The 19,062-nt window shown below is 53.5% G+C and overlaps 5 protein-coding genes across 5 annotated transcripts; 4 read left to right on the top strand and 1 right to left on the bottom strand.

Moving 5' to 3' along the window:
* Window positions 1-1,862: 1,862 nt before the first annotated feature.
* On the top strand, window positions 1,863-7,094 carry ino80 (chromatin-remodeling ATPase INO80; the record flags this gene model as incomplete). The annotated part of the gene is made up of 3 exons (XM_056684606.1): window positions 1,863-2,405; window positions 2,509-2,952; window positions 3,012-7,094. The coding sequence occupies 3 exons, from the start codon at window positions 1,863-1,865 to the stop codon at window positions 7,092-7,094; spliced, it is 5,070 nt and encodes a 1,689-aa protein (XP_056548212.1).
* Window positions 7,095-8,794: 1,700 nt separating this feature from the next.
* On the top strand, window positions 8,795-10,780 carry hemA (5-aminolevulinic acid synthase HemA; the record flags this gene model as incomplete). The annotated part of the gene is made up of 2 exons (XM_056684605.1): window positions 8,795-9,128; window positions 9,189-10,780. The coding sequence occupies 2 exons, from the start codon at window positions 8,795-8,797 to the stop codon at window positions 10,778-10,780; spliced, it is 1,926 nt and encodes a 641-aa protein (XP_056548211.1).
* A 665-nt stretch (window positions 10,781-11,445) lies between these two features.
* On the top strand, window positions 11,446-12,701 carry N7482_002479 (uncharacterized protein; the record flags this gene model as incomplete). The annotated part of the gene is made up of 2 exons (XM_056684604.1): window positions 11,446-11,478; window positions 11,535-12,701. The coding sequence occupies 2 exons, from the start codon at window positions 11,446-11,448 to the stop codon at window positions 12,699-12,701; spliced, it is 1,200 nt and encodes a 399-aa protein (XP_056548210.1).
* Window positions 12,702-14,073: 1,372 nt separating this feature from the next.
* N7482_002478 (Major facilitator superfamily domain general substrate transporter) lies at window positions 14,074-15,723 on the top strand (the record flags this gene model as incomplete). The annotated part of the gene is made up of 1 exon (XM_056684603.1): window positions 14,074-15,723. One exon carries the CDS (start codon window positions 14,074-14,076, stop codon window positions 15,721-15,723), a length of 1,650 nt encoding a protein of 549 aa, XP_056548209.1.
* Window positions 15,724-16,335: 612 nt separating this feature from the next.
* N7482_002477 (DNA-directed RNA polymerase I subunit RPA49) lies at window positions 16,336-17,944 on the bottom strand (the record flags this gene model as incomplete). Its single annotated transcript, XM_056684602.1, has 3 exons — window positions 16,336-17,352; window positions 17,414-17,739; window positions 17,803-17,944. The coding sequence occupies 3 exons, from the start codon at window positions 17,942-17,944 to the stop codon at window positions 16,336-16,338; spliced, it is 1,485 nt and encodes a 494-aa protein (XP_056548208.1).
* Between the last annotated feature and the right edge of the window lie 1,118 nt (window positions 17,945-19,062).

The raw sequence follows: 19,062 nt of genomic DNA, 5'->3' as shown, positions 1-19,062 counted from the left end.
TCCCTCCCCACCAGATGAGTTTTCGACAGATATGGTGTGCCATATCAATAGAAATTGGCATAAACAAAAATACCTCAACGAAGCTCGCAAGCGAGCTGTCAACAAGCCGATCATTCGGATGTTACCAAAGGCTGCCGGCTTAGAACAAGAGCTAGCAGAATCTGCTAGGGGATCTGAATCTGATAAATCTGTGCTGGGGCAGCAGAGGAGGTCGTAGATGCGTAGTGGAGTTTAAGATGGCATTCTACGATCTGTATGTAACCAAGCCTCGAGCGATTTTGTTAGCTGTCTTCCCACGATGCACCTTTCTTGCCGAGTGAAGCTTTTCAAAACATGGTTGTCTTTCAGGAGAAAATGTATAGCAATTTTGTTGTGCTTTGATGGTGATAATTGGTAGAGTGTTATATTGGGTACTAAGGATGCAATCCTCATAGAGAGCAAATTAAATTTCTCAGCTACTACGCACGTTATGTGAATCGGACCTGCTAATTGGCCCCTGGGTAGGGATCGTCAACTATATATATAATCGATCCGGGGTGTCAAGATGGGATATAGAAGGCTCCAATTCACCAGAATGCCCTCTTTCAGCGCGCCCAGGTGGTCGGGCCTGTGTAGAGGGGGATAGGCCGTAGTTTAGTCAGTCTCTCTCGCATACGAAGTGGCTCGGAGGAGCCCAGTCCAGCCATTCCAACCAGTCGCGCGGACGGATCGGCCTTGGCGGCCCGCAGTCGCAGTCGCAGCATGACCAGGGCGCGCGCGGGTTTGGTGGCGGCGCTAAATAACTCATAGTACCTTTCTCGATGAGCCCTGTGAACGGGACAGGAGTTGAGATGGTTCATCTGCTCATTGTATGGCCTGGCAAAGAACGGTGCAAGTGGTCCGGGCCTTTTGCGTGGGCGGATACCGCCAATCCGACGGGATCGGCCGCGATAAAATCTTCGGATGGACAGGCAGTCAGCCGGGGGGCCGGACCAAAAGGAAGAAACTGGGTAGACTGTAGGCAAGAGATCAGCTGGATGCAATAGAAACCCTCTTCGTAGAGACCAGCGCATTTCCACGGCTATTCGGTGATTCTGCGATTCTGGGAGCGATCGCGTCAAAAGCCCACGCTCTCTACGCCGGCTGTTTGTATGGATGCTCCAGCCTCGCACGGCGTAGGGAGACCAGGCGGCCACCACGAGCTCCTCGGAATCTTCTAGCGGGATTAGAAGTCGAGGGAAGTTGATTCCTCAAGACAAGGAGGGTATACAGACCGGGCGACCGAACCCTCGACGACCGAAGGCCATCCCGAGGGAACGAGGCATAAAACGACGAGGACGCCATCACGGCGTCGAAGGGAACTGCCAAATCCTAATCGACTGCCCCCCCCCTTTCCTTCGTTCTTCGTCACCTTCTACCTTTTCCCCTCCTCCGCCTCCGCTCTTTCATTCATCATCACTTCTTCCGCTTTCTCTTTTCCCACCCTTTGTCTCTCCCGGCCTCACCCATCACCGTCCGTCGCCCGGGTCACCTCCCTGCATCCTCGCCTAGCCCAGCCGCGCATTCTCTGCTTGGGTCTCCGCGGCCACAAAGATCCTCTCTCCTGCACCTTCCCACCACCAAACGAATCCATCATCCCACCGGTATCTTCATCCCTGTTTCTTTCTCTTTCGCCCTCTTCCCTCCCCCCTCTACGCCTCCTGTCTATCCTATCGCCAAAAACCCACGCTGACGTCGCGTCCTTAGGATCACCGAGATCCCCCTTGACACCTGTCCATGGGCAACCCCGTCTGACCTCGCTTCCGCCCAATTCATCCCGTTTCATCCCTCCCCCGAGCTACTAGCCTTTGTCGCGCTTGTCCAGCGCCGGGGACGCGGCCATCATGACAGGCGCTCCGCCATACAAAGCCCAGTCCCCGACTCCGCAGCATCGGCTCGCTGTCTACGACTCCCCGACCAAGAACCGCCCATTCTATCCCAGTAATGAGCAGCCACAGGGACAGCAGCAGCAACAGTACTCCCAGCATCCGCCCCAGACACCCCCGGCCTTCGGTCCACCCTCCGTCCCACGAAGCCCGCGCTTTTCGCACGCGTCTTCGCCGCTGCCCTCCTCCCTGCCACCACCCTTGAACGGTGCCGCACCGCCTCCCCACCCATCCCATCCGGAGTCTTCCTCGCAATACCCGGGGTCTTCGACCAGTGCGACTCCCGGGCTGCCACTGCCACGTCCATTCGCAAGCTCCGTGATGCCTGGCAACGGGACTTCGCCTTACGGCCCCTCGACACCGCATGGGCATCATTCGGGCCGACCGGATGCCGGCTCGCAGTCCCCTACTCGCGAATCCGAATCGCCGTATCGGATGAGAGGCAATGGGGCAGGATATGGACAGTCTGCGCCCAGGCCAGCATCCCCTCCCCGGGAATCGGTACGTCTAGCACGCATGGACCCATTCGCAAAACAATCCATCTGCTAACCATCTTTCTATCTTAGAAGCCCGCGCGTGCGGCCGATCCCATGTCCTTTGCAAGCATCCTGTCCGGGCCGACAGAGGAAGAGCCGGCAAGGAAATCAACCCCCCGCCCTCAGCTGCCACATCCACACCCCAGGGGCATTCGCAATCTGACAATCGCCATTCTGAGTCTGGCCCGGCCCCCGGCACCTTCTATCATAGGTCGGACAAAGGACCGGCAATGGAAAGACAACATGCCGAGCCTCCAAAGGGCATATTCAGCCCCAACGGGCTGTCCAAGGCAGGATCGGAGCTGTCAAGCCTTGCGCCACGCGCACCACAAAGGAAACCCTTCCCGCCAGGTGTTGATGCGGAGCAAGTGAACTGCGCCATGAAGGACATCGACAATGGCGAGAAGAGTGACGTCGAAGGTCCTGGCTTCGAAGAGGAGCTGGAAATCTATCGCGAGAAAGGCCAGAAGCGATTGATTGAGAGCAGCCGCGCAGAGCAAATCCGTCGCAAGGTAAGGAGGGTGTCGTATCCTCAATGATCATCTGACACCCCACTGACTTTTCTGCCTAGCGCCGTCGCAACCACATCTTAGTCGAGCTCGGTCGGTCCTTTGAGAAGCAGGCTATTTTGGGCACAGAACGGTTCCGTATCGATAACGAAGGCTCCGTCATTGCCGAAGTCCAGCAAAAAGAGATCCAGGACGAGAAGGAGCGAAAGAAGGACATGCAACGAAAGCGTCGCCGGGAGAATACGGTGCGTGTGGAGATGCAGAAGAAGCTGGAGGCCGAACGAAAGGCGGATAAGGCCCAGGACTCAGCAGAGAAGGCCAAGTTTCTGCGCGAGGCGGAACGGGCTCAGAAGAAAATTCGATCCACCAAGCGTGCCCTGGAGGGTGGAAGTGCCCAGGACGAGCTCGGCGAGGTCACTCCATTGGCGCCCAACCTCGAAGGCGGCACCACTAGCTCATTCCATATTGGCCGGGGATCGCCCTCGCGTCGCCGGTCTGGACGGGGCGGCCCTATTACACGGCCGAAAAAGTCCAAGGAGCAGAAGCAGGCTGAGAAGGATGCTGCCGAAAATGCCTACTTGGCCGGCCTGGACGACGACTCGATCTACCTTACCCCGCGCGATTCCAAGAAAGATGGCAGATCGAAGGAGGGCACCCCCATGCTGCATTTGCACTACGACAGCAAGGGTTACAACCAGATCTACGAACAAATTTGGCGTGATATTGCCCGCAAGGACATCCCCAAGGTCTACCGCATCAAGACCACGTCGCTTTCGACCCGTCAAGAGAATCTGCGCAAGACTGCCCAGCTGGCTAGCAAGCAGTCGCGGAAATGGCAGGAGCGGACTAATAAGAGCACCAAGGATACGCAGGCTCGTGCCAAGCGCACGATGCGTGAGATGATGTCCTTCTGGAAGCGCAACGAGCGTGAGGAGCGTGATCTGCGTCGTCTAGCAGAGAAGCAAGAGCTGGAGTCGGCTAAGAAGGCTGAGGCCGAACGCGAAGCCAACCGACAGAAGCGCAAGCTCAACTTCCTTATCTCTCAGACTGAGCTGTACTCCCACTTCATCGGTCGCAAGATCAAGACCGCCGAGGCCGAAGCCACCGGAGATGGAACTGTCGCCGGTAGTAATGAGACTGTTCGACCTGGCAAACCCCAAGCGCACACTGTTAATCTCCCCGACAGCGTCGCGAACTCCAATGCCAAGGTCACCAACTTCGAAGACTTGGACTTTGATGCCGAGGACGAAAGTGTGCTGCAACAGGCGGCCATGGCTAATGCTCAGAATGCTGTACAGCAAGCCCAGGATCGCGCCCGGGCGTTTAACAACGAAGGAGGCGATAACCAAATGGCTGCCTTCGATGAGGGTGAAATGAACTTCCAGAACCCGACCAGTCTTGGTGACATTGAGATCTCTCAGCCAACCATGTTGACCGCCAAACTCAAGGAGTACCAGCTGAAAGGTCTGAATTGGCTTGTCAACCTGTACGAACAGGGTATCAACGGTATCCTGGCCGACGAGATGGGACTTGGCAAGACCATCCAGTCTATTTCCGTCATGGCCTACCTTGCTGAGTTCCACAACATCTGGGGACCTTTCCTGGTTATCGCGCCCGCATCGACACTGCACAATTGGCAACAAGAAATTGCTAGGTTTGTTCCGAACATTAAGGTCTTGCCTTACTGGGGTAATGCCAAAGATCGTAAGATTCTTCGCAAGTTCTGGGATCGCAAGCATATCACCTATACCCGTGACTCGGAGTTCCATGTGCTGGTTACTTCTTACCAGCTCGTTGTTCTTGATGCCCAGTACTTCCAGAAAGTCAAATGGCAGTATATGATTCTGGACGAGGCTCAGGCCATCAAGTCCTCTCAAAGTTCGCGTTGGAAGAATCTGTTGGGTTTCTCCTGCCGTAACCGTCTCCTGTTGACCGGTACGCCTATTCAGAACAACATGCAAGAGCTTTGGGCCTTGTTGCATTTCATTATGCCTACATTGTTCGATTCCCATGACGAGTTCAGCGAATGGTTCTCTAAAGACATCGAGTCCCATGCCCAGAGTAACACGAAACTGAATGAGGATCAGCTCAAGCGTCTCCATATGATTTTGAAGCCCTTCATGCTTCGTCGTGTCAAGAAGCATGTGCAACAAGAACTTGGTGATAAGGTCGAGAAGGACATCTTCTGTGACCTCACCTATCGCCAGCGTGCTCTGTACGCCAACCTGCGGAATCGTGTCAGCATCATCGACCTCATTGAGAAGGCTGCTGTTGGCGATGATACCGATAGCACTACGCTGATGAACTTGGTCATGCAGTTCCGAAAGGTCTGCAATCATCCTGATCTGTTCGAGCGCGCCGAGACCAGATCCCCCTTCTCAGTCGGACATTTTGCCGAGTGCGCTTCCTTCATTCGCGAAGGATACTTCGTGGATGTCCGATATTCCACCAGAAACCGGATTGAGTACCCATTACCTCGGCTTCTTTGCAGTTCCGCTGCTCGCCTAGATGTACCGGGCCCCGAAAATGATCGTGCCGGGTTCCAAGGGAAATACCTGTCGAACCTGATGAACGTCTGGAACACGGAAAACATCCATCAGAGTGCGCGGGAGGATGGAGCATTCTCCTTCTTGCGATTTATCGATACATCTGCCGGAGAAGCTAGTGAATACTCCCGTCTTGGTGTTTTCGAGCGCGCGGTGCGCCTTCGTGATAAGCCAAACCGGCTTTCGCGTCTGAATGTCGTCTACGGTGATCAAGAGAATGAGTCACTGGAAAAGTCGGTGTGGGCCCAGTCCATGCTTAACATCGTGGACCGCAACAATCGGCAGGCCCTGAATGAGATCACGCCTGAGGGTCGGATGCGCAGCCTGATGAATGTGTCTAGGTCAGCATTTGACGACCAGGGCCTGAATCTCATCGAGCCATGTGCTTCTCCTGCCGCCTCGGCGCCGCCGATCACGGTCTCCTGCTCGGGTCAAGAGGCACATCGCGAAACCCAGAGAACCTTGTTCAGCCCCGTCGTCCGACAGGCATTGTTTGACACACGTACCAGACAGGTTGACGAACAGATCATAGCAAACAAGCTGGATCCCGCCCCCTACTCGAAGACACCGATGCTTCCGGAACCACTCTCGCGCAAGGCCCGCTACACCCACATCGAAGTTCCCAACATGCGGCGTTTCGTCACAGACTCGGGCAAGCTTGCAAAACTCGACGAGCTGCTGCGAGAGCTCAAAGCTGGTGGCCATCGTGTTCTCTTGTACTTCCAGATGACGCGCATGATCGACTTGATGGAGGAGTACCTGACCTACAGAAACTACAAGTACTGCCGACTGGACGGGAGCACAAAGCTGGAAGATCGTCGCGACACTGTGGCCGACTTCCAGACGAACAACGACTTATTCGTCTTTCTGCTGTCCACTCGTGCCGGTGGTCTTGGTATCAACCTCACAGCTGCCGACACGGTCATCTTCTACGATTCCGACTGGAACCCGACCATCGATTCCCAGGCCATGGACCGCGCACATCGTCTCGGTCAGACACGCCAGGTCACGGTCTACCGCCTCATCACCCGCGGTACGATCGAAGAGCGGATTCGCAAGCGCGCTCTGCAGAAGGAAGAGGTGCAGCGCGTCGTCATTTCCGGTGGTGCGGCCGGCGGCGTCGACTTCAACACCCGCGCCCGCGAGAATCGCACCAAGGATATTGCCATGTGGCTCGCAGACGACGATGAGGCGGAACTCATCGAACAGAAGGAGAAGGAGGCGCTTGAGCGCGGTGAAGCTTTCGGTGCTGCTAAGGGCGGGAAGAAGGCTACGCAGAAACGGAAGCGTGAGCTCACCATGGATGATATGTATCATGAAGGTAAAGCCCCCTGCCCATGTTTTACTAGGGTGTCCAGATGGTTGACTGACGATCTCTATTCTACAGGCGAGGGTAATTTCGACGACGCAAGCGCTAAGCCATCGGGCACTGCGACGCCCATGTCAGACAACCTCGACACACCACCCGCCGCGGCCGCGGCCGCCGTACCAGCGAAGCGCGGCCGAGGACGTGGCGGAAGCAAAGCAGGCACATCCAAACGAGCCAAAACCATGAAGGAACGACTCCGTCTAATCGACGGCGACGGCGGACTCACTTAATCTTATTGAATAACTTGTTTCAAATACTGCTATACTGCAAATGGGCGATGGCGTTACTGTGATTCTTCCATGGTGCTTCCGTGTTTTTTTGTTTTCTTGCTTCTTTTCGACAGGGGCTTCTTCTCTCTTCTGCTGTGTATTACCATGCAACCACTTGATCGACCCAATCCCTCATCCTCATCCTCATCTGCCTATGTTTCCCTTTTTCAGACCTGCTTGGGAAGAGACAAGTAACCCCTTGTTGTTTTGGTATCCGCTCTGATATGGGTTATTTTGGAAGTCGCTGTGCTATGCTATGCTGTGGATTGGATGGCGGGACAGACTTTATGCATTGAGGGAATGGCATCGATTGCAGGAAAGAAAAGATGAAGTGTGATAGATGTGAAAAACTTGATTTCTTTTTCTTTTGCATAATGTCCTTGTGGCCCTTGGTGGTTGGGGTTCCGGGTGTTATTTTGTTTCGTTCTTTAACTGCCACCCTGGAGGTACCGTTGGAACCAACCCATGGGTATCTTGCGTGCTGTGTCCTTTGCTTGTGTGAAGACCACGTTTGTATCGGGGCTGGCTGGTGGGCTGGTCTCGTTTTGTTCTACTCAATGTGCATGCTACCTATGGTTTGAGTTGGTGTCTGCTCCTTATGTAATCATCTTGATAGATCTGAGATGTATGGTATCTATATCGATGTGTCATGAAAATGTGTATGTGTTTAGTATTCATTGCCCTTGACTGAATTGATCTATACTGTGTCCATTTCGACTCGTTGTTTCAAGAACTGCCTCCCATATTCGGCCCCATACGAAATTCCCAGAATTGCCTCGGTACTACAGCGATAACGGACAGGGTATTGACACGAAGGAGTTTTGGGAAAGCAGCCTGCCTATTCACAAATTTTCAAACTACATCTAAAGTCAAAACTAAAGTCAAAATGGCTGATAGTATGTGTAAAAGACCGGCACCGTATTCTGTAGGCGGCGGGCCGAGATTTCCGAGTTCCGGCCGGGGTGCATGTGTCTAGGCCAGTATGGAGAGTGCAGACGCGTTCTTGAATCTTCCTCCCCGCATTTTTTTCTATCATGCAGTTGGCATGCGCGATTTCTCGCCACTCGCCTGCTGCGCAGTGCTAAAGTTTGAAACTGTTTCCTACTCACCACCTACTGCCCACGGCCTATACCGCGTCCTTCCTACACTCGACGCATTGTATGTTAGCTAATTTGCCGGCTACGATGCCTCACCGGGCCCAGCAATTATGGAGGCGGATAGGTGGTATACAAAATATTAGGTTGCTGTGGTTTAATTCCAGCTGTTTCAGTAGATTTTTATCCGGCAAAAAAGCCTTGGCAATAAGGGAAATAGTTTCAAACTTTTACACTCCCGCTGTACTCCGTATATTGTGGCAGAGTTCAGCCACCGGACCCAAGTCATTTATCATCTTCCGACTTTCCAGCCTGCCGATAATTATGATGACTAAGGCATCCAACTTGCCTGATCAGGCGAAATGTTCCGACCGCGGCCCGTGCCAGCAAATCAGAGGCTGTAGTTTGTCAGCCGTGGCAGCCGTGGCCGCTGAGTCAGAAGGCCCCGCTCCGACTGGTTTTCACTCTCCCCGGAAGTCTCATATAAGTCTATTCGTCTCTTCAATTTTTCTTCTCTCCCCTCACCACTGAACGCAATTGTTTGTTCTGGTATCAAATCGCATCACCATGGAAGCAATGCTCCAGCAATCCCGGGCCATGTGCCCCTTCCTCAAACGCACTGCGCCCACGACGCTTCGCACTCTCTCGACCGCGACTCGTCCCAGCACTGGCGGAGGTACCATGTCCAACCTCCAGGTCATCGCCCGCCGCTGCCCGGTCATGAGCAAGGCCCTCACCGTGCAGTCTGCCCGTATGAGTGGCACCAAGTGTTTCACCTCCTCTGCCGTCGGCATTGCGGCCGTCAAGCCTTTGTGTCCTCCCACTGGCAAGCGGGCGTTGCACACGACCGGGGGTCATCCCGCCAGTCTCGCCCCTGGCACCTACGAGAAGAGCGAGCAAGGTAACACAAGACCCGCAATTTGGAATAAACATAATTAAGCGTATACTTATCGGTTGTCAGTTCATCCCAACCTTGCCAACCCGCTCCGCTCGAACCCCGCCACCGGGGCCTCCCTCCGCAGCGCCCGCCCGGACGCCCCAATCAGCTCCCGCTTCGACTACAACGCATTCTATAATGGCGAGCTGGAGAAGAAGCACAAGGACAAGTCATACCGCTACTTCAATAACATCAACCGTCTTGCCAAGGAGTTCCCCCGTGCCCACACTGCCTCTATCGAGGAGCGTGTGACCGTCTGGTGCTCCAATGACTACCTGGGCATGGGCCGCAACCCGCAGGTCCTGGAGTCGATGCACCGCACTTTAGACACCTATGGTGCTGGTGCCGGTGGTACGCGCAATATCTCCGGTCACAACAAGCACGCTGTCGCGCTAGAGGACACTTTGGCCAAGCTGCACGGAAAGGAGTCTGCGCTGGTTTTCAGCTCGTGCTTCGTGGCCAACGACGCGACGCTGGCGACCCTTGGCAGCAAGATGCCTGACTGCGTGATTCTGTCCGACAGTCTCAACCACGCGTCCATGATTCAGGGCATTCGCCACTCCGGTGCGAAGAAGATGGTCTTCAAGCACAACGACATGCAAGACCTGGAAGCCAAGCTCGCATCCCTTCCTCTTAATACTCCCAAGATTATTGCATTTGAGTCCGTCTATAGCATGTGCGGATCTATTGCGCCTATTGAGGCGATCTGTGATCTCGCCGACAAATATGGTGCCATTACTTTCTTAGACGAAGTCCACGCCGTGGGAATGTATGGTCCCCACGGTGCTGGTGTCGCCGAGCATCTCGACTATGATGCCTACGCCTCGCAGGACACGGCCAACCCCCAGAGCATTAAGGGCACGGTCATGGACCGCATTGATATCATCACCGGTACCCTGGGCAAGGCGTACGGCTGTGTTGGTGGCTACATCGCCGCCTCCGCCAGCCTGGTGGACACTATCCGCTCGCTGGCTCCAGGATTCATCTTCACCACTTCGCTGCCGCCCGCGACAATGGCCGGTGCCGATGCCGCCATCCAGTACCAGGCCCAGCAGCCCCGCGACCGAGTCCTCCAGCAGCTGCACACCCGCGCAGTCAAGTCGGCCCTGAAGGAGCTGGACATCCCTGTCATCCCGAACCCCTCGCACATTGTCCCTCTCTTGGTCGGCGATGCCGAGCTGGCTAAGCGCGCTTCGGACAAGCTCCTCGAGGAGCACGGCATCTACGTGCAGGCCATCAACTACCCCACCGTTCCCCGCGGCGAGGAGCGTCTGCGCATCACCCCCACTCCAGGCCACGTCAAGCCGCTGCGCGACCACCTCGTGCAGGCCGTACAGGCAGTCTGGAATGACCTGGGCATCAAGCGCACCAGCGACTGGCAGAGCATCGGCGGATTCGTCGGTGTCGGCGTTGAAGGCGCCGAGGAAGCGAATCAGCCCATCTGGGAGAATTCCCAGCTTGGAGTGGACGCTTTCGAACCCCTTGAGTCCTCTATCGCCCGCGAACTCAGCGCCGAGGCTGCCGAAAGTGCAGCTCTCCCCGCGATGAAGACTGCTACTCCTCTGGGCAGTGCGCACTCCGCGATCGCCTCCACTCCCGTTGGCGTGGTCGCGTAAAGGCCATCATCCTTTCTCGGGTCCTTCTCGGGTTTCGGGGCGATCTACTTGGTGTAGCCGCCTGTCCACTCCTTTGATAATAACACATAACATAACTCACGGAAGATGAGCATTGCATCTACCACCATTTTGGGTTCTTTATTTTTTTTTATCCTTCCTTGATTACCTGTGCTCAGTCCATGGTCTTTGCCCTCTTCTAATTGACCTCTTCTACTTGGTTCGTTTGGTTTGATACAGCATTGTCATCTGAGTCTTGCATATTGAAGAGCTGGTGATGTGTATCCCATATACTCGTTGTGTGAGGGATGTGGCATATTGCATGTTCGCAGACTCGAATGTCATAATTGGGACGGTGATAGAAACAAGCAATATGAACTGGCTTTCTTGGAGGGAATATCTTCATTCTGATTGTAAAAATGTAGTTTCACTGGTGCGTGTCTCTCTTGCTTCGGTTACATAAGTTGACGCTAGGAGAGTTAACTAAGTTACCGTGTGTGCCCGCTAGGCAGCGCCTTCGTATCAGCTGCATAGTATTGGACGCCCTGTGGGCGAGTCCCACTTTATAATGCGACGGCTTGAGTAGATAAATGAGTCACGAGCAGCCGTCTCGGCTTAAGAACAGTAAACAATCCTCCTTCTCCATACTTCACAAACCTTATCGCACCATGACTAGCCTGGCCTCTTTCGAGCTTCCCAAGGTGGGTGCAATGTAACCTGGCGACTTTACTACCTTTCGCGCTGACATGACAACCAGTGGATCGACCTGAACAAGAACAATGCGTCTCTGGTATTGGCTGGAAGCGCCACCCCAGCCTTGTCAATCCAGGATTTGATTGATCTCTCCTCTGACAGGCAAACAACTTCATCCAATCTGTCATTCGGTTCTTTAAAACTGTCTCTTGGATCGCCCCGCGGTGGTGAACCACTTCGGAAGCAGATCGCTGAACTATATAACGAGCTTATTACGGCAGACCACATTTTCCCAGCCCATGGAACAAGCGGTGCTAATTCCCTGGTATTCCAGAGCTTGCTGAGTCCCGGAGACCATGTTATCGCCATGTACCCTTCGTATACTCAGCTTATATCGCTCCCAAAATCCTCGGGTGTGGACGTCTCATACTGGACGCTTGATCTTCAAAACCGAGCACAAGCGAACATCCAGCAGCTGAAAGATTTGATCAGACCGACCACCAAAATGATTGTCCTCAACAATCCCAACAACCCCCTTGGAACTATCCTGGCCCGCGAAATGCAGACTGAAATCGTGGCGCTCGCTCGTTCGCACGGTTTAACCATCCTCGTGGACGAGATTTTCCGGCCCCTTTTCCACGACGGAACCGAAGCACCACCGTCGTTCGTCGAGCTGTCTAGTGACTATGAAAATATCATTGTAACCAGCTCTATGAGCAAAGCTTGGGGTCTGTCTGGTACTCGTATTGGATGGCTAGCTACGCGGAATGCCGCAGTTCTGACCAAGTGCTTTGACCGAGGACTCTACACCACCATGGCGCTCAGTAGCATCGATGAGGGCATTGCGGCAGAGGCTTTGAGTGAACGTTGCCGCCCCCAGATACTGGCTAAGCATTCAGAGCTGGTGCGGAAGAATCTCGTTTTGCTGGACAACTTTATCAGCCAGCATCAGGACGTGTGCTCGTGGACTAGGCCGAATGCGGGTGGGACAGCCTTCGTGCATTTTGCCTCTGGTGGTGTGCCAGTCGACGATGTGGACTTCTGTCGAAAGTTGAAGGAGAAGGCGGGCGTTTTGCTCGCTCCGGGGAGCCTTTGCTTTGCACTGGGTGGTGACCGTGACTTCCGCGGGTTCGTCCGGCTGCATCTCACTGTGCAGCCCGAAATTATGGAGTCGGCCTTGGTAGCCATAGACAACTTTTTAGGTGATTACCTGAAAGGTCAGTTCAGTTGAGAAATTGGGGTGATGCAATTCTGTGCTTTATCTAGCCAAAGATGGAGAACTATAGCAACCGAGGTTGCTGTCCTTTCAATATGGACATTCGACACACCGAATGAGGACGGCGTCCCTGATATCATTTGGCATTTTTCGTTAGCTGCAAAACACGGCTTTGAACAGCATGCTGAGTGTCTTCCTTGTATGCAACAGTATCATTTACCTAAGTCACACTTAAGCCAGCATTACTTTTGTGACCGCACAGCGCTTACCCACAAAGAGCTAGGTAGTGGTGATCTATTTTGCAACCTATTCTATGATATCAAATTTGCTCATCCTGCCAAAATCAGGCTAGTGTGGTCGGAATCCTAATTTGCCTACACGGTGGAGTAGTGTGCCGCAATTTTTGACGATCAAGACACCCAACTCCACTCACTGGCTCACAGACTTGACTCGCTCTCGGGGTACAAACTTGGGTCCCTGCACTAAGGCTCTCCCACGCTATTTTTCATTCCTATTGATGGTTATTGATCACTATTTTCCTACAGTGCTGTCCTTCGGCTCCCCTATCGAAGACGATCCATCGGTTATAGAGTATACTACAATCTGAAGTCGCCTCACTATAGAGCGTGCCCAGTTCTACTCCACATGATTCTCCATTTGTACACGTGAAAATCCAGTTCAATGGCATGATTTGATAGGACGCGGAGGACCGACATGGTTCCTGGCAACGTTCATTGGTGTTGGATTAAGCGCAGCGCAGTCTATGACAACATCACGCAGCGGGCACCTTCAAGCCACTTTCTGGATCCACCCCCTTATCGACACAAGCACTTATTGGCACAGCTTTACTCCTCACGTACACACATGCTCCTCCCCATGGCTTGACGTAGCTCGGGCGGAAATGACGTAAAGGTCGGGTTGCCGAGCATCTGCCATGAGACGGAATTGCCCCAACAGGATTTCCCGCTCTGCTAAGTCATTTTCCATCTCGAGGTCGACCATTCACGCTAGAATATTGTTGTATTTCAGTGGAGACAGTTTCTGTTCGATCGATACGGATCTCGCAACAGTCAAATCGAGGAGTTGCGTGTCACTACGGCCGATGTCCGACTATGATGTTGCTGGTACGATATCCTGTTCCGGACTCAATTGGGGCTTGGGCCATTTTCCGCCCCTCCTCCATAGCTCTCTCTGTAGTCCTGTAGTGGTGACATATAAATCGCTACTATGTCGCCCTAGCCATGGTACAATTCACCTGCAAGGGACTTGGAAGTCCACGTTACACCCCATACCCACTTACCCTCCGCTTTCGATATACCGACCGAGACTATAAAATATACCTCGCCCGAAAAACCCTCGATCAGCATACCACAATCCACAGTGCCATATGGCTTTCCCCAGTAATCCTTCACTTTCCGAGAAGCAGGAGGAGGACCAAAAGGCCGAGGATCATGCTGTCAAGCAACAGCAGGACAAATCCGAGCGCGGCAACGACATCCACGCCGAACACGCCTCGGAAACCGGGAGTACTACCCACAGTGATGGCCCCAGAATCGAAAAGGCAGGCAAGCGCGAACTCACCGAAGATGACTGCTACGATAAGCTAGGCTTCTGCTTCCCCACGTGGAAGAAATGGACGATTCTGTCTGTGATCTTCGTGGTCCAGATGTCTATGAACTTCAACACCGGTGTCTACGCCAACGCAGTGACCGGTCTGACTGAGGAATTCCACATCAGTGAACAAGCCGCACGAGTTGGACAGTGTGTGTTCCTGGTTGCATATGCTTTCGGCTGCGAGCTGTGGGCGCCCTGGTCCGAGGAGTTCGGCCGCTGGCCTATCATGCAGCTGTCACTGTTTTTTGTGAATATCTGGCAAATCCCCTGTGCCCTCGCTCCCAACTTTGGCACTATCGTAGTGTGCCGTATTCTTAGTGGCCTGAGCTCTGCTGGTGGCTCTGTTACTCTGGGTATGACTGCTGATATGTGGGAGGCTGATGACCAGGGCTTCGCGGTGGCATACGTTGTGCTCTCGTCTGTTGGTGGTTCAACTGTTGGGCCAGTCTTTGGTGGAATGATTGGCCAGTGGCTTGATTGGCATTGGATCTTTTGGATGCAATTGATCGTTGGCGGGGCCACGCAGGCTTTGCACTTCTTCCTGGTACCCGAAACACGCGCTACGATTCTCATTGACCGCGAAGCGAAACGTCGTCGCAAGAACGGCGACGAGGTCTACGGTCCGGACGAGCTAAAGACCCCCCGTCTAGACTTCAAGGACGTGCTGCGCCTCTGGCGCCGCCCTTTCGAGATGTTCCTCCGCGAGCCGATCGTCCTGTTCCTGTCTCTTCTATCTGGTTTCTCCGACGCGCTGATCTTCGTGTTCACAGAATCGTTCACGCTGGTCTTCAAGCAGTGGAACATGAGCACTCTCGCTATTGGCCTAACTTTCTGCTCGATCCTGATCGGTTATCTGATCGCATACTTTATTTTCTTGCCTGACATCTGGCGCCAAATAAAGCTACGCAAAAAGGAAGGAGCCGGGAGTCGATTCGCAGAACGCCGATTGCTTCTACTCCTATTTATCGCACCATTAGAACCCATTGGTCTCCTCGGCTTCGCATGGACGTCAATGGGCCCGCCTATTCCCTGGATCGCACCTTGCATCTTCGCTTGTCTTATTGCGATGGCCAACTACGCTATCTACATGGCCACCATTGATTATATGGTTGCTGCGTATGGGCCGTACTCTGCCTCCGCAACGGGAGGTAACGGTTTCTCCCGAGACTTCCTGGCCGGTATCGCGACTATGTACTCGACGCCAATGTACCAAAATATGGGAGGAAAGTATCACCTCCAGTGGGCCAGTACCCTGCTTGGCTGTGTTGGCTTCCTCGTCCTGATCCCGATCTACGTCTTCTACTGGAAGGGACCCGAGATTCGAGCGAAGAGCAAGTTCGCACAAGAGCTCGAGGCAGACCGTCAGAAGCGTCATGGTCGCCGAGCAAGTCAGATGTATGCCGATGAAGATCCGTATGCGTAGATTGTTGTTATATACATATACCAATGAATTGATGATGCCTTCGCATTATTAAATCTTAGGACAACTCCGCATCGTGGGCAATAACAATATGCCTGTTTCTTTTTCTCGGGTTTCCATATTAATATCCAGACATCTCTCATGTCTCCCTGAGAACGCTCCAAATAACTCCTGGGGTCTCTAGACACTAGTTCATGAGGTGATGGGTGGGCATGACTTGGAGAAGCAAAGCAGACGCTTCATCGGCCCGTTTGTGGTAATATCCTTGGTCAATGCAAAGTAGAGACCAGACATTTCCACTCGAAAGGTCATACACTAAGTATAATTGGAATAGCCCATGCCCTTGAAGTTGCCTACACTCACTCTGATCCATCCACAAATCAGTTATTATCAGCGACATACGGAGGTGACCGGCCACACGACGATGACTAGGGTAGGAATCTATGATTTGCAGTATGCAACACGTTTCATTCATATGGAAACATTTTGAAGTAGAATACAGAAAAATAATAGAAACGCTGGATATATCAGACAAATGGCGTGAGAATTTTTACCATCGAGCAAGTCGAGGCTAACCGCTGCAACGAACAAACCAAACACTCCAAGGCAAGACATCTATTTCCGGCCTCCACGGCTGACCTTGGGAAACTCAACCGGAACACGCAGACGAGCAACCCGGCGAGCAGCCGCCTCCGCACGACCACCCTTGATGTTCCACTTGCTGAACTCCGACTCGCGAGGCTTGTCAATACGACAGCCCAGCTCGCGGAAGTACTGCTGAATGGTATTGGAATCAAGACGCAAGTCGTCGCGCAGATCAGAGGGGTCAGTAGCCAGCTCGTTAGGCGAGTTACCACCAAGAGAGCTGGATCCACCATCTTTAGCAGGCTGCGGGGGAATGTGCAGGGTGAGGGCGCAGATGGTGGTGTGGAGAAGGGTCAGGTCGTGCTTGGAGAGGAAACCGCCCTGGGGGGCAAAGCGGCGGCGCACGGCATCAACCACAGCGTCGGGCAGGAGCTCGGAGATAGACTCTTCCTCCTCCTTGCCGGCCTTTGAGGCACCAGATGTGCTAGAGAGAATCTTGCGGAGATCCTCGCGCGGCGGGAGCTTCTTGCTGCCGGGGCCAGAGCCCTTGTCGCGGCCCATGCTTTTCAGAGAACGAGTGAACTCAAGCAGCAACTGGACAAACCGAAGAACCTGGATATGTGTGGGGTTGCCAGACTGTGCAACAGCGACAACACGGTTGGAGACATATCGAGAGCCTGTGACAACTCCGAGGCCAGCCTCCACTTGCTGCGTCCATTCGTCGATGCCGGTCAACTGGCGGAGAGTAGGATGACCACCAGGAACCAGCGTCTCGAGCGAGTAGACATCCGAAGGGTGAGCGGCCGTGAGATCTGGCGTTGGCAAAGGCTTGGCCGCTTGCACCTCGGCTTGCACGTTGGTGGCCTTGGCCAGACCGGAAGCCACATCCGCGGGGAGTGAGGAAATGAGGGCGGCGCCGGCTTGGGTAACGGAGCCAGCAGGGGCGTTTGAAAGTTGAGCATTCTCGGCCATCGACTGAACTGCCTTGCGGGATTGCTTGGTACCGAATGTGTTGGTGAGGTTGGTGCGTTGGGCGCGCATGGTGTTCTATAGCAGTGTTAGTATATACTATCCCAGCGCTCCCCATGTCGGATCGAAGCGGACATACCATTTCTTCCTCGGACTCTTCCTCTTCCTCCTCAGGCTTCCTGCTGCGTACAGCGCCACGGACAGTTACTCGTCGTGCCTCGATGAATTGCCATGTCTTGTGCTCCGGGTCCACGACAGCGATGTAGTGCTTCAGCTGAGAGTCCGCATCTTCACCGGTGCCCTCACGACCAACAAAATCCATCTTCTGGTGTTCAGACGACTGCAGTAGCATCTCGGCGGAGACAATGCCAGGGTTCCGAGTAGCTGTCCGTCCGCTATTCTCACGGGTTTTGATGTATGGGTTGAAGCGGAGGCCGTTCGAGGTCAGGACGCCAGGAGTGGTGGCTGTCGCACGCAATACACATTAGCAAAAGCTGGAAAGAAGACGGCAAATGTACTTGGACCTACCAATTACTGGCGCCAGCTCGCTCTTCTCCTCGACAACACTCGCTGCCAGCGGCGGGAGGGCCTCTAGAGCAGGCTTCTTGCTCGGTCGCTCATGCCGGTCAGAAGCGCGCTTGCGCTTCTTCTCAATTTTATCTGACGGCATGATCCCTGGCAATAATATCACGGCAGAAACCACAAGAAAATCACCGTCGTGCAGCTTAAATGCTCAACCGTTATATCTCGGTGAAATAAATGTCGAAGTCGGTGGCAGAAAAATTTCCTTGCGCTTGCAACATAGAAGGCGGTGAGCCTATATCCGCACAAACCAAATTTGACCTCAGAGAGTGTACTGCTCAAGCTACGACGGAGGCACCCAAAGCTACAGATCTCTCTACAATGGCGAAAAAGGATTTAAGATAGGAAGTGCAGGTACTCGTCAAGTCATCGATTTATCGGCAAGCATAGCTATCGAAACGAAGGACGTCCGAGCTTGATCCAGTATTTTTTTCAACTCTCGGTAATAACTCTCCATAGCTCCTAGTCCATATTACTAGCTTATGAACTGTAATTGGAAACAAATGAGCAGATTTTTGACCAGAACCCCAATGCCGAGCTCAGCAGACTAGTATCACATAATATCCAGTCCTCCAACCCTCGACTAAACACAGGAGCCTCCCCGAGTTGTAATATCAAGTGGTAAGCCACTCAAAACCATGCCCGGCATCAAATCGACCGACGTTCAATGAATCCGAAAGAGTTGGAAAGGTAGGGAGAACGGAAGATTGTTTGAACTGCGGATTCCATCGGGCGAAATGTGATCTCTTCATAATGAGAGGACGGAAATCGTATCCGGGCAGGCAGCTCGTTAATTGAAAGGCGTGTAACGATAAGAAACGAGAGTGTCGTAACTTCGATTCATCAATTGTCGTGTTCAGCGTTCAAACATGAGCCTCGACATGAGGAGCTGAGATGGAGGGGGCGAGTAGTTTATTTCCTGGCGAGCTTGTTAGCCTCAAAAATTCGAGCTCCAACACGCAATCCCACTGGACGAAGCTCCATAGGGGCCCCAGTGGCGATGTGGGGGAAACTCACGATCTGGCGCGCATCTTTCTGCGCTTGCGCTTGAGACGACGGACGCGCTTCTTTCTCCACTTAGCTCTCATCTTCGTAGGTCTGTGATCATGTTAGTGACTGCTTCACCGAAGGTGAGGATATTTTTGGGGGAGAGCGACTCACGGTGCTGCGAGGATGAGGAGAGATGGTTGAAGGAAAGACAAATGT

Source organism: Penicillium canariense, assembly GCF_028826845.1.
Source record: "Penicillium canariense strain IBT 26290 chromosome Unknown utg000001l_segment0_segment0, whole genome shotgun sequence".
NCBI lineage: Eukaryota > Fungi > Ascomycota > Eurotiomycetes > Eurotiales > Aspergillaceae > Penicillium > Penicillium canariense.
The sequence above is the reverse complement of the archived record's forward strand: the minus strand, read 5'-3'. Positions and strand labels throughout refer to the sequence as shown.